This window comes from Rhizophagus irregularis, chromosome 16 (genome assembly GCF_026210795.1).
Source record: "Rhizophagus irregularis chromosome 16, complete sequence".
NCBI lineage: Eukaryota > Fungi > Glomeromycota > Glomeromycetes > Glomerales > Glomeraceae > Rhizophagus > Rhizophagus irregularis.
In genome coordinates, this window is record NC_089444.1 from 3,410,334 (window position 1) to 3,424,819 (window position 14,486).

The window sequence follows — 14,486 nt, forward strand, 5'->3', positions numbered from 1 at the left end:
TTACTGTTCTTTTTCTTTTTCTTTTGAGGTTCTCTTAGAAACATTATCATGAATATGTTCCTGTTCTTGGGACGATGGTTTGGATGATGATTTTTTATTTGTTTTTTTCGATTGATCACGTATGTTGTCAATAACTTCCTGCAATTCATCAAGTGCTTCGTTGTTTTTGTTTGTGGATTTTTTATTTTTTGAAATTCTTTTTGATGATTGTGTTTGTTGAGGTGTTTTCCTTTTTAGTAGCGATGATGGGGTTTTTGCGGTGTTAATGGTGGGGTTTTGGAGGATTGTTTAGATCGTTTGTTTGATCGTCGTCCCGATGTCTGTGATAATGATGTTTCCTCTTACTCTGGCTCGTTTACCTCATCCTCACCCTCTTCTTCTTCATCAGATTCAGCATTTATATCTAATTTATCGACATTGATACCTTAAAAGAAAAATTTAAAAAATTTTCTAAAAATTCCGTTCCATAAAAAAAAAAAAGAGAACGGTAATACCCAATTACCATAACTTTGTTGACTTTGTTGACTTTGTTCCTCCTCTTCGCTATCCGATTCCAACTCATCATCTGACTCTTCGTCAATAGATTTATGGACTGAGGGAGATTCTCACTTTCTGTCTTTAAGTGTCCACCAAATTAAATTTGGTGGTGCTTTCTTATTTTTCCAAAATTCATCTTTAAGGATACGAGGACGTACTCTCTTATTTTCTGGAAAATATTTTTTCACGTACTCGTCAATTGAATGTAGAAGTTTCATTAACTAAAAATAAACGTGTATTAGAAATAAATAAACTTCTATTGTTTTTGGGGTTTGGCATTTTTCCAAAATTCGAAAGCATGCAAGGAAATTGATATGTCGAGATTTGGCAAAACCAGAAGCACCAATCACGTATCGATAAAGACATTTTAGTGTCACTGCGCATAAACATAATGAATTGTCTGACTTACTTCATCAGATCTCCATGATAATTTGTAAACAAAAAGGTTTTTGTGGTCTGTGGATGCGTTTGGATCATTCTCCGGATCACTCTCTTCAGGAGAGTGGTATTCGTTCTTGTTTAATATTTCATTAATATCCTTGATCCCGCGTTTTTTAAAAGATTTTCGATAATCAGGGTGATTCTTCATGGCTAATGCGCCCTTCATCCTTCGATCCCGTTTCTGAAATTAAAATAACTATTAGTAATTTTCAATATTACCTAAAAATTTGGAATTTGATTAACTTACTTCTGATAAACGGTTGATTATATGGCTCATTATTTTCTTTTGTTTTATTTCTGCCTCGTTAAGCTGGCTTTCTTTCCATTTACGTTGGCCATTTTTATGCAAATCCAAGAATACATCCCGAACTATACTTAATGTTGCATGAATACCACGTTGTTCAAGAAGTGATTGGATACGGGGGATCAGATCCTTTTCCAATTGTAATGCAATCTCGCCGAACTTCTTCGTATAATCAATGGGAATTGAATCGATTTTTGCGCTACGAATTAGAATTTTAATTTCGTTCTATAAAATGAAAATTGATAAAATTAATGAGTTTAAACGTCACATAAATAATAAAAATATACCAAAACAAACTTTTATTTCTTTTTGATGCTTCTTATTATATTGTTTTTGTGCTGTCTCTTGCAACGAATGTAGATCTTTTTCAGGGGTATATTCCTCATTGTCTTGTTTATCAAGTTCATCTTCGTTATCGTCATCATCATCATCAACCTGAATATATTCTATTTGTCGATTTTGTCGTGAACGTTCTTGTGAGTTCAGAGAACGCTCCAGCATTTTCGTTATTTGCCCGAACCCAGTGGACATTTGTTCTTGAATTGATGACATTCCCCGTTCAAGTCGTGAAATACGTTCTTAATGTACAAAAAAAATAGTAATTTTTAAATTAAGTTTGCTATTTAATCAAAATTTCGAATGATCTGCCAAATTATCCGCCAAAATGTAAATTATACCTTCAGTATCCAGACTTGATGACCTATTTAATTGATTACGATTGTGTATTTGGTCGATGGATTCGGCTGAATTTAAGTGTGATAAAGAGCGAACTGTCCAAATGCCCTGTCCATCACGAGAAGCGTCGATAGATAAAGGAGAATGTAGTGTACGAGTACGACGCATTAACAAACTTCTTTTTTTGGTCATTATCAGAAAAGAAATGAAGTAAAAGCTAGAAATGTGGAAGGAACGAACGTAAAATTGAAGAAACGTAAAGTAAAAAAGAGTTGAGTAAAAAAAAAATTAGAAAGGAACAAAAATAAAATAATTTGAAAATTGTAAAGACGATTTTAATGTAAAGGAACAAAAATTGCAAAATCGACGATTGTATTGTAAAAAAAAAATCACTCTTTATATATTTATTTCAATTAAATGTTTTCTTCGCGTAATTGTTTGAAATAATTAAATAATTTTTGAATTGTTCTATTTTGGTAATCGCTGATTTTGGGAAATAGTTAAATAGTTAAATAATTTGAATTGTTCTATTTTGGTCATCGCTAATTTTGGAATTAATTAGCCAATCGCTAAGTATATTAAGAATATAATTAAGAATAATTTGGAATTTAATATATAAATTTAGTCAAACAAGGTTACGAGGAGTATACTGAAAGTTAAATTTATTGTTATCGCTGATATATTTAAGTATATAATTAAGAATAATTTGGAATTTAATATATAAATTTATACTATAAAAAGTTAAACAAGGAGTATACTGAAAGTTAAATTTTATTGTAGATCTGTCAAAATGTAACATATTCACTTTCGATTATGTATTGATCTACAATTGATGTATTGATGTTCGAAAAAAATATACAATTGATGTATTGATGTTTGAAAAAAAATAAAAATGTATATATAATTGATGTATTGATGTTTGAAAAAAAATAAAAATGTATATACAATTGATGTATTGATGTTCGAAAAAAAATAAAAATGTATCATCTGATTATTTATTACAGTGAAATGCTGGTATTTTGGTTAAATTCACATTTTGTAAAATTAAATCAAAATTTGAATAAATGATAAATGTTAATAAAAGACGCGATAGAACAAGAACTAAAGAAGTTGATCCAAGAACCAAACAAAAACATTCAATAAGTCTAAGTCTTGATGATGCAACTACTTCAAATGACCCAATGAGTATTGAATCATCATTCGTTAATGAAGAAATCTCTATCGACCCTCAAGAAAGCACATCATCATCAGAAAATTTGTCAACATTTTCTTCGAAAAGGAGAAAACGAAGCAGGTATAATACTTATTTGGAGCGTGACACTCAAATGCAAAATATAAATGACAGTGATGATAACAATGACAGTAACGAAGAAACTGATAATTATGGCGATAGTGATGATGGGGATGATAACGATGATAACGATGATGGGGATGATGGGGATGATAACGATGATAATGATGATGGGGATGATAGCGATGATAACGATGATGGGGATGATAGCGATAATGGGATGATGGGGATGATGATGGCGAAGAAACCAACATTTTTGAAGATTACTCTCCACCGAATTATGATTTTCCAAACAATATTAATGAAAATCAGCAAAATATTGAAGATTGGATAATTGTGTTTGTTTTGAAGTATCAAACTAGGTTTCGACTAGCAGATACCGCAATCGATACATTAATTAAATTCATCAAACATATTTTAACAAATTTTAATTACGATCGTTTTAAAGATTTTCCTACTTCGTTGTATACTGCAAGAAAGAAATTAGGATTGAAGCATCAATTTGTCAAATTTTCCGTATGTCCTTCATATCACAAATTACATAATATAGATGAGGTTAAACAACACACAATCCAACAACACAAAACAATAAAAAAATGTGATCATGTACAATTTCCAAATCATCGTTCACTTCGACAATGCAATGCTCCATTATCAGAACAAAAAGAACTAGACGATGGTAAAGTCGTTAATACGCCATTATTAATTTATCCGATGTCCAGTATAAAAGAGCAACTTTTACAAATGTATCAAAGGCCAAACTTTGAAAAAAATCTTAAATTATGGGCCGATAGAAGCGTCAACGACCGAGTCTTATGTGATGTATATGATGGTGAAATTTGGAAGAATTTCTCAAATAGTGGAATAATAGTGGATGATGAATCGGACGAACAAAGATTTTTTAATAAAGAACATGCAGATGATCATTTGGGTATTATGATTAACGTCGATTGGTTTCAGCCATTTGAAAGGACAATTCATAGTTCTGGTGCTATATATGGAGCTATTTGCAATCTATTGCGCTTTAAACCCGAAAATATGCTCATTTTAGGATTAATGCCAGGCCCTAATGAACCAAGCTTACATCAGATAAATCATTACTTGGCGCCAATTGTTGATCAATTTCAAACTTTTTGGGAAGGAGTGGGATTAGACTGAACTTCTGAACATTTATCCAGAAGATTGATAAAATGTGCAGTAATTGCTTGTTGCTGCGATATACCAGCTGCTAGAAAATTATGTGGCCATTATTCAGCCAATGTAAGCTGTCACAGATGCTTAAAGGTTGCAAAAAATAGAAATTTTAGTGGCATAGATGATATTGACGAATGGTTTGTTGCTAAAAACGTGAATAGTCATCGAGAAATGGCTTTGAAATGGAGAAAATGTAAAAGCAACGAAGCTAGAAAAAGACATGCAAAGCAATATCACGTGAGATGGTCAGAAATGCTCCGTTTGTCTTATTTCGACCCGATACGATTTTTACCTGTGGACCTGATGCATAATTTATTTATAGGAATTGCATCATTTATCGTAAAATGGCTTTGGTTAGGACATGGTAAAATAAATATGGAGGATCTGACGAAAATTCAAAAAAACATGAACAATATTCATCCACCATCAGAAATCGGTCGAATTCCTCATAAAATAGATATTGGGGAAGGATTTTCCAATTTAACGGCTAACGAATGGAAAAATTTTTTCCTGATTTATGCCAGAGTCGTTCTTAGGGATTTTTTGGACCAAGAAGATCAGAAAATCTTAGTACATTTCAGCCAAGCTTGTTCTATATTAGTCTGAAGGATTGTTACAATCAAAAATTTAGATGACGCACATGAACATTTAATTGAAATTTTGAAACTTATCGAAATGAATTATGGAGAAGTTTTAATAACACCAAATTTACATCTTTCATTACACTTGAACAAATGTTGTAAACATTACGGTCCTCTTTACTCATTTTGGTGTTTCTCCTTTGAAAGGATGAATGGAATTCTTGGTTGGTATTTACAATAATATTATTCAAATTATTCATAATTATTACTTACGATTTACAATTATACAGGGAGTTTACCTAATAGTAGACGAAAAATTGAACCAGAAATTATGCGATTTATGATGCAGAGTTCTCAAATTGAACGAAGATTCAACACATTGGCTCTAAATCATCAGACCATTTTTCAAATACTTGATTTAAATGATGATACAACTGACAATAACGAAAATGAATCTCTCGAAAGTGAGGAATTACAGGCATTTTTAGACATATCCGAAAAGCTGGTTTCTGGCGGGGCAACAGGAATGGAGGATTATCCTGGAGAACTTTCAAGTCCGATAAAATTAAATGTCATATTACTGGATGATATTTTGGATTTACTAGTTGATTACTACAATCGCGCTTATGAAGAATATAATTTTAGCTGACCACGGTTAGATCCTTTTTCATCAACCGAAAATTACATTGCTGTAACTGGAAATATCACACAATGTGGCAGATTGCGCATCGGTGCGGTCAATATTATCCAAAAGGTATATTAGAAGCTCTTATATTTTAGCACGTTTTATAGAACAACGTGGAAATGATATAGACACATATCCCGGCCAGGTACAATTCTATTTCAAACATACAGTTCATCTTCTGAATGGTCCGACAGAACATTATTTGGCTTTTGTGAATTGGTATAAACCCGCTGCGACTGCAAACATCAGATTTCTTTTTTCCAGCGAAGATTCTGATGATTTTACGAATGATCCGGAACTTTGGAAAAAGGAGTTTTATAATTCTTCGGTTGATAGTATAATTCCAGTTCATCACATATTAGGTAGATTTGTTCCAGCAAAATTTAAATACAAACGAACTGAATACTTGGCCATTTTACCGTTAAATAGAAGATTTCACATTTAAATTTACCATAATAAATATTTTTTTTTTTTGCAAATTATCCGATTATTATAACAAATTATTCAATATTCAGTAAATAATGTCGCATTTTTTTAGTAAATGATCTAATTTTTCGATAAAATGTTACATCTTTCTAGAAAATGTCAACAAATGTACATTTTGCAAAAAAAAGTGTCGAAAAAAAATAACATTCTAACGAAAAATGTAACATTTGACCAAAAAAACATGAAATTTACATGAAATTTGCTAAAAAATGCGGAATTTTCATAAAAAATGCACCATTTGGCAGAAAATCAGAATATTTGACAAAATAAAGCAAAATTTGATTTTAATCGACAATGTTATAACAATGTTACGAAATGTTGTTACATGATATTACATTGGTGGCAAATGTGGAATTTTCATAAAAATGCTCCGTTTGTGAATATTTGACAAAAAAAAAGTAAAATTTGATTTTAATCGACAATGTTATAACAATGTTACGAAATGTTGTTACAATGATATTACATTGGTGGCAAATGTGGAATTTTCATAAAAAATGCACCATTTGGGAATATTTGACAAAAAAAAAGTAAAATTTGATTTTTAATTGACAATGTTATAACAATGTTACGAAATGTTGTTACAATGATATTACATTGGTGGCAAATGTGGAATTTTCATAAAAAATGCACCATTTAGGAATATTTGACAAAAAAAAGTAAAATTTGATTTTTAATTGACAATGTTATAACAATGTTACGAAATGTTGTTACAATGATATTACATTGGTGGCAAATGTGGAATTTTCATAAAAAATGCACCATTTGGGAATATTTGACAAAAAAAAAGCAAAATTTGATTTTAATTGACAATGTTATAACAATGTTATGAAATGTTGTTACAATGATATTACATTGGTGGCAAAATGCGGAATTTTCATAAAAATGCACCATTTGACAAAAAAAAAGCAAAATTTGATTTTAATTGACAATGTCGTGAAATGTTACGAAATGTTACATTTGAGGTGTAATGTAGCATTTTCCCAAAATTTCATAAAATTTGCTAAATCGGACAATGTTGTAACAATGCTATTCCAAAAAATTGCTCAGCGTAATGCAGCATTTTCCACAATTTCCCACCATTTTCCAGGAAAATGGGGAATTTGCATTTTTTGAATTTTGGACAATGGTGCCCCTTCGACCTGTGCACATAATATTCTATTACTCACAACTTGATATTCTTCTAACTTCATTAATTCCTAATTAGTTTAATGTCTTTCCAGACAATTATTTGTCCCTAAATTCTTATTATTTACATATTTCCTTTTACTTTTATAATAATCGATTACTCAGCTTCTATTGTCACTCGAATATTTATCAATTATTCTAAATTTTAAGTTCAACCATTTGATCTCATTTTTATCCCAATCTGCAATACACATTCCTTCGCTTTCAAACCATTGTAGCGCATTTCCTAACAAATGTGTCTTCGCAATCTTAAATATTCTTTTATCGTCTTTAATTCCTATCTTTGACAGATATTTTTCTACTTGATTTGTCCATTCTTTTGGATTTTCTCCTATTACACCATAAAATATTGGTATCTCCATTTCAATACCTTATTTTATTTCAAAATATAATTACACTTTTATCCTTTTTACAATACAAATCCGTACTTTTATAATTTATTTTAAATATTTTATTTCTTTATTTATCGATATTTTCTTATTTTTTACATGTACTTCTCATACTTCTAATTTCATTTCATCTACTGCGCCCTATCATGTGACTTATATTTTCTTCTATTTTCTTTCATTTTCTTTCTCTTAACACGTGATCTGTGTTACTCCAAAAATTATAAATACACCTCCTTTTCCTTTTAAATTTCAATTTTTCGCATTTTATTCTTATTCCACCACATCAAAGTATGTATTATTTATTGTTTTCATCACTTTACTGCACTTTGTGTAACCTAATTTTTATAATTCGTATGATTTATACTACTCATGTGATTTGTACCACTCACGTGACTTCTTACATAATTTTCTTATGTAATCTCCTCAGCTCTGGGGAGGTCTATATATGTATTTCACTGTGCTTTGAAATTTATTCAAGTGCCAGATACATCTGGTACCTACAGTGCATTTACACAATTTACTTTACAACATTTATTTTATTAACAACATCATTTTCTTTATTTCATTTTATAATTTCTTACATCGCTATTATCATTCTCCCACTTGACCAGCAAGTTCCTTCAAAAATAAATTAATATGAGGGTTTAACACCGCTTTACCCACAACGTACAATAATAATAATGGAAGTTTCTTACAGTTTAACCTGCAACTTACAATCTAGAGGGTTTATTACAGCTTAACCCACAACTTACAATCTTATAGTGTTTTAAAGGTTCCCACATAACCACTAGTGTTTTTCTTGTAAGGTTCCCACGCAACCTCTTGGGTTTATAGTTCACCCGCAACTTTTGCATTATTTCTTTTATTAGATTTACTTTCTTGCCGTGAAATCTCAATACGGTCTTATTTTCTTCTATAGTCAATTATTATGACTAACTTAACTCCAATGATTCTTATAGAATTATCTCTTTTTATTTTCAATAACCTATACTAGGCTTACCTCTACCTTCACATCGAAGTATGGTAGTTTCTAGGTTTGTCATTAACAACTTTTATTTCTTATTTATCAGGTTTATACATCGTTTAATGTATTTTTCTTTCATTTCATATTAGTCCTTTTTCATACTAACATATACTTCTTTACTTTTTATAATAAACTTCATAATTTCCTGATAAATCTCTTAATCACAAGCAACACATACTTTGATTATCCTTCATTACTTGTACTTCTTTTATTTCTCATTGTACACTTAATAACTTTTTTCCTTTTTATATTCAAGTCCAGATTCTCTAGGAATACCATGCAGGTACCTAACTATATGAAGATAGTCAGAATGATCATATTTCATTTCTTTTAATCATTGATCATTTCCTTTCTCGGAAGCATGCACCAAGTTGTCACCCACGTCTGCCACCCGTGGATAAACACATCTTTCACATTACAACTTTATTTCTCGTTATTTCGCTTGGTTTAGATTTTACTTTTCTCTTAACTTCTCGCTTTCTTTCTTATTCGTAGTATTTATTCTTTCAAATACTACCACTTATTCATAATATTCCCAAAATATTATTCTTTATGTAATATTTATTCTTTCAAATATCACCTCTTTATTTCTTATAAACTGCGAGAGTTCTCCTAACTTCTTATTATATTTTATACAATAAAACGAGAATAACTTCGTTTACTTTACTTTTCTGGACTTAATAATATAATATTAATTAATTCTCAAGCGTACAATGAGCATATTCAATATAACTTTTAATAATTAATATTTATTTTATTAAATTTGAGTCAAAACTGACTGCGGAATTCCTAACGAATCCCACCTATATTTATACATTTTTAAGAAAATTATTTCTACTATTTCTAACTTTTCTACTAATAAAAATTTAAGAACAATAAGAAAATAAAGATGTATTATCATATGACTATCTCGTGACTAAACTAAACTAAGGCCACTCCAATTTAATAGTTTGTTTAACGTACCCCACCCCCTCATTTTTGAAAATTTTTTAAAAATAAACAAACATATGTTATATCACGTGACTTATAATAACATCACCGATCTGTATAATATTTAAAAGAATTTCTTTCCAGTGTATTTGAATCTACCAAAGAAAATGGTATAATTAATAAAAGTAATATATGTAAACTTATTAATTGCATTATCTGTAATAAATTAAGATGTATTTTTAGTAAAAATGCATTGAGTAATAAAGAAAAAACTATGTTTATTTTTAAATGTTTACTTAATTTGACCCCTCCCCCCCCTCAATTTTTATATAAAGTTAGGACGTTAAACAAACTATTAAATTGGAGCAGCCTAAACTATAAATATTATTTTATCGGTTAATTATTTATCCTTCGGTTTATCCATCGGTTAATTATTTATCCTTATTCCATTCGGTCTTTTATTCATCCGCTCACGTGATTATCCTGATTTCTCGGGTTACAACGGTATTTGGCGAAAATGCCAATCAGGCACCAATCGGTCACCAATCAGGTACCTGATTGGTGACCGATTGGTGACTGATTGATGCCTGATTTTTCACTTTTCGACCTGTGATATATACCAAAATGAAAATGATATCTTTTGTAAGAGAAATTAAAGAAAGTTTTTATGGTGTGATTACGATCTCGATCTTGAAACGCACGTGATTTGATAAATATGATACGTTCTAATAATTTTTTCCTAATTAAAGGGAAGAACTTTTTTTGTATCCGTGTCAGGATAACTGATTGGTGTGAAAAAAAATGTCTGAGCATGATACTAATTTGATATTTTCGATTAGGTAATATACTCGTGGAGCTATAACTAATAGGTGTTGTATTCGTATGATAATCATTTGTATGTATGATGAGCTGATTCTGATTGGTGTTTGAAAAAGGATCAGCCAGCTCGAAAAGGAAACTTTTGGATCGTCTGATCTCATAGATTTTGTTGTAACCGGTCCTGTTTGAGCGGGTCACGTGAAATTTGGAAAAAGAAACTTCTAAAGGATATTCTATTTTATTTTGTGAAGAAGTTGAGGACGACATGGTGAAAAAAAAGTCGTAAGGAAAAAATATAAAAACTCTACTCTGAGGGCAAAGGTGAGTAAAGAAGAGGACTTTCTGTCTAAGGCCGGTACAGGGCCTCTCTCTTCTACCGCTTATAGCGGTGGTTATGAGTGTGAACTATAAAAAATTTTTTTTTTATTGCGAATTACAGTCAACTCTCTTTATAGTCACACATTTGGGACAGTCCATATTTGGTGATTATAAAGAGATGTGACTATATAAAAAATTTCTTATATTTGTATATCATAATTCCGGCCAAAAATTAATATAATTTTAGTCAGAATTATACTTAAAACTTTATTTTATCGTAACTTTGCCAATATTAATCGTAGAGAGATGATCTCACCGCCATTCGATTCGTCTTAATGAGACGGTTCTAATGGTATAAAATATGTCGAAATCCAATCACTAGATTAATTTCCAAATTAAAAAAATATTAATGGTTTTTGTGTAATAACTCTGCCAATATTGATCCTAGAAAGACGCTCTTACTACCATTCGATTCGTCTTGATGAGACGGTTCTAATGGTATAAGATACATCAAAATCCAATCACTAGATCAATTTCTGAAATTAAAAAATATTAAATGGTTTTTAAGTAATAACTCCGTCAATATTGATCACAGAGAGATGTGCTTACCACCATTCGATTCGTCTCGATGAGGCGATTCCAACGAGCTATAAATCATCATTTTACAATCACTAGGTACTGAGATATCTAGCAAAATGTTAAATGGTGCAGTAAACGTAAATCAAGAAATATTATAATGCCAATGTTTAACATTTTGTTGAATAACTCGTCAGCCAGTGATCAGAAAAGGATAAAACTACCACCATTCAATTCGTCTCAGTGAGACGATTCTAACAAGCTATGATACATCTTTGTACGATTATTAGATGCCAAGTTATTTAATATATTCTTTATATAACTGTGATTATAAACGGTTCTTTTTAATATAAGATTTTTGAGGATAGGTGTGATAGTGACTATAGATAGATTGTGACTATATAGGATAGATTTTAATAATAAAGTGTTTTGAACATTCAACTGGTGTGGGGATCATCGTGCTTTCTTCCCCGTTGGGCTCTACCCATTTTTTCCCATGAAGTTATGGATGAAAAATATGAGGATTTTTTGCCTTGAGTGATAGTAAAAGGACTTTTCGACGTTATATGAAGTTATTACCGAGGTCTTTAGTTTCGCCCGAACTCCTTACGGCTTATATTGAGTTAGGACCGTTATCATGAGTCTTGGAGTTACCAATAATACTGTAAGATGGCAGTTCCATACGAACGTTCCCCTGGGCTTTCTGAAAGGTTGCAAAGTAGTGCGTTTTGGTTCCTACGCCTTTAAAGTCTAACTGGCCAAGTGGTTCACAGGCCAGACCGGTATTTCTTGGAAGGAGCTCTTGACCAACGTATTTCTTGCTAGTTGATGTTGTTAACTGGGAAGTTAGTTTTCTAAAATAAGGAGACGGCGTTGAGGTGTATGTTTGGTGTTTTTTACTCAGGTTTTTCTCATTGCACTTCAAGTTTTCCTGAGGTTTATGTTTTTATTTTTTTGTTTTTTGTTTTTCTTGGTCGCTTTTTTCGGTGTAACCTTATTTTCTTTGGGGGGTGGGGGAATACTGGAAAATTTGATCGTCATGGTGGTTTGGTGTTACAAATTTTTAAAATCAATGATCATCCGGGTGATAAGGGGGGTGACAGGTTAGGTACCGCAGTTTTTGTAGTATGCTGATCAAGGTGGTCACATGATGGACTATCATTGGATTGACTTATCTAGGTAGATCTTGGGCCGATGGATCGTTCGCAATGAGGTGGGTGTCCTCCGTTTGGGATCATTCGAAATGAGGTGGGTGTCACCTCGGGGATTGCACGACACTAAAAAGTTCCCCATCGATTGGACTGCACGACACTAAAAAGTTCCCAGAGGTCTTTGTGAAATAGGTTTGTTATCCATAGTATGTAGTCAAATAGGGGAAATTGAATTTTATGCGTTTCTGATAGTGCTAATGGTAGCTCGGAGGTTCTTTGCCGATTCTAGGAGTGGGTACGGGGCTGGATGGGTTACGTATAGCATAGTCGACTTTACCCATTTTGAGATAGATTTGGGGGGAGTAGCCGTAGTTATTTATATAGAGAGGGTGGGGTTTTATAATCTTAGCTTTTCTTTTATTTGTAATTTCAGAAGATTATTTGTTCTTTGTTTTCTATTAGTTCTGCACTTGTTGTGGTGCTTTTTAGATCACTCTGTGTTTCTCTAAAGTCACTTTGGCATTAATTAATAAAATTCAAGCTCAAGCTATGTTTGCCAACATTCAACTGGTGTGACTATATAGTAGAATGTGACTATAACGGTGTCACCCCCGTCTGCCACCCGGCGGTAAACAAAGTTCCCAGCTTCTGTTATATGTGCTCCACGAAACATTAACATTCTTGCTTGGTTTAGTTTTATTACTACTTAACTTTCAAATTGCGATAGCTCTCGCCACAATATTTCATCCATTATCTTCTTTCAAAATACGATAGTTCTCTTTACAAAAGTTTATATTTTATTTATTTCATAATTCTTATTATGACATTAAATTCACCATGAATTTGTCCAATTAAAATTAATTAAGCGAACATTACAGTAAAGTTTAGGGCGAACCTATTACCTTTAAAATAACATTACGCTTTACTAACAATTAATTAAACAAAATTACTTTTTCATCATAAGAAAATAGTAACAAAAACAATCGAAACAATTAATTTTCATATAAAGGGTATTTTATTTATTCTTCATAAAATTCACAATTAACTAATTTACTTAAAGTTTTACATCGTATCTGACGACTGTCGAATTCACCTCCCATTCCGCTCCTATTTAAACCAACTTTCTTATTCTTTCTTTTCTTACTTCTTATTTCTTTCTAATATTTTATATGTTATCTTTTATGCGCTATCTTATATGCTATTTTATATGTTATCTTTTCTAATATGTTATACTATTTTAGTATGCTATCTTTTCTTTAAAATAATCTTTCGCATATTATGTTGTAAAGATATAATCCATCTTTTGTGGCTGTGCTATCTTTTCTTTAAAATAAAATAATCTTTCAAATATTATATCGTAAAGATCCATCTTTTGTGGCTGTGCATTCTTTTCTTTAAAATAAAATAATCTTTCAAATATTGTATCGCAAAGATCCATCTTTTGTGGCTGTGCTATCTTTTCTTTAAAATAAAATAATCTTTCAAATATTGTATCGCAAAGATCCATCTTTTGTGGCTGTGCTATCTTTTCTACTGCGTCTCGTCAGCTATTCTTCTACTGCGGCTGCAGTTCATCAATATTTTACATGTTCCTATTTTTTTGTTCCTTTAATTCGCTATCCTTCCTTTTTATATGATTTATCATTTGTGGCTTATGATTACTCCTCCTAATTGTTCCTATTGTTTAACTTGATAAACTGGTTGCTAAGCCACATCGATCAACTCCCCACTTGATCTATTGGTTCTCCGTTAATCATTTAATAAACATTACATCATGTAGATCATTCCTTCTCCTAAAAGTTTATCCTTTCCGGTTAATTTTATCCCATCATGTGACTTTCTATCGTTTGATCTTTTATTCCATATTATTCCTCCATATTATGCGATTACTCCAGTATCT

At 31.2% G+C, this 14,486-nt stretch overlaps 4 protein-coding genes across 4 annotated transcripts; 2 read left to right on the forward strand and 2 right to left on the reverse strand.

Moving 5' to 3' along the window:
• OCT59_008446 (uncharacterized protein) lies at positions 1 to 2,149 on the reverse strand (the record flags this gene model as incomplete). The annotated part of the gene is made up of 8 exons (XM_066142472.1): positions 1 to 229; positions 346 to 424; positions 503 to 543; positions 610 to 758; positions 947 to 1,159; positions 1,226 to 1,507; positions 1,580 to 1,860; positions 1,960 to 2,149. 8 exons carry the CDS (start codon positions 2,147 to 2,149, stop codon positions 1 to 3), a joined length of 1,464 nt encoding a protein of 487 aa, XP_065999352.1.
• Positions 2,150 to 3,021: 872 nt separating this feature from the next.
• On the forward strand, positions 3,022 to 3,582 carry OCT59_008447 (uncharacterized protein; the record flags this gene model as incomplete). The annotated part of the gene is made up of 1 exon (XM_066142473.1): positions 3,022 to 3,582. One exon carries the CDS (start codon positions 3,022 to 3,024, stop codon positions 3,580 to 3,582), a length of 561 nt encoding a protein of 186 aa, XP_065999353.1.
• A 1,772-nt stretch (positions 3,583 to 5,354) lies between these two features.
• Positions 5,355 to 5,672, forward strand: OCT59_008448 (uncharacterized protein; the record flags this gene model as incomplete). The annotated part of the gene is made up of 1 exon (XM_066142474.1): positions 5,355 to 5,672. The coding sequence occupies one exon, from the start codon at positions 5,355 to 5,357 to the stop codon at positions 5,670 to 5,672; it is 318 nt and encodes a 105-aa protein (XP_065999354.1).
• An 8,190-nt stretch (positions 5,673 to 13,862) lies between these two features.
• On the reverse strand, positions 13,863 to 14,093 carry OCT59_008449 (uncharacterized protein; the record flags this gene model as incomplete). The annotated part of the gene is made up of 1 exon (XM_066142475.1): positions 13,863 to 14,093. The coding sequence occupies one exon, from the start codon at positions 14,091 to 14,093 to the stop codon at positions 13,863 to 13,865; it is 231 nt and encodes a 76-aa protein (XP_065999355.1).
• Between the last annotated feature and the right edge of the window lie 393 nt (positions 14,094 to 14,486).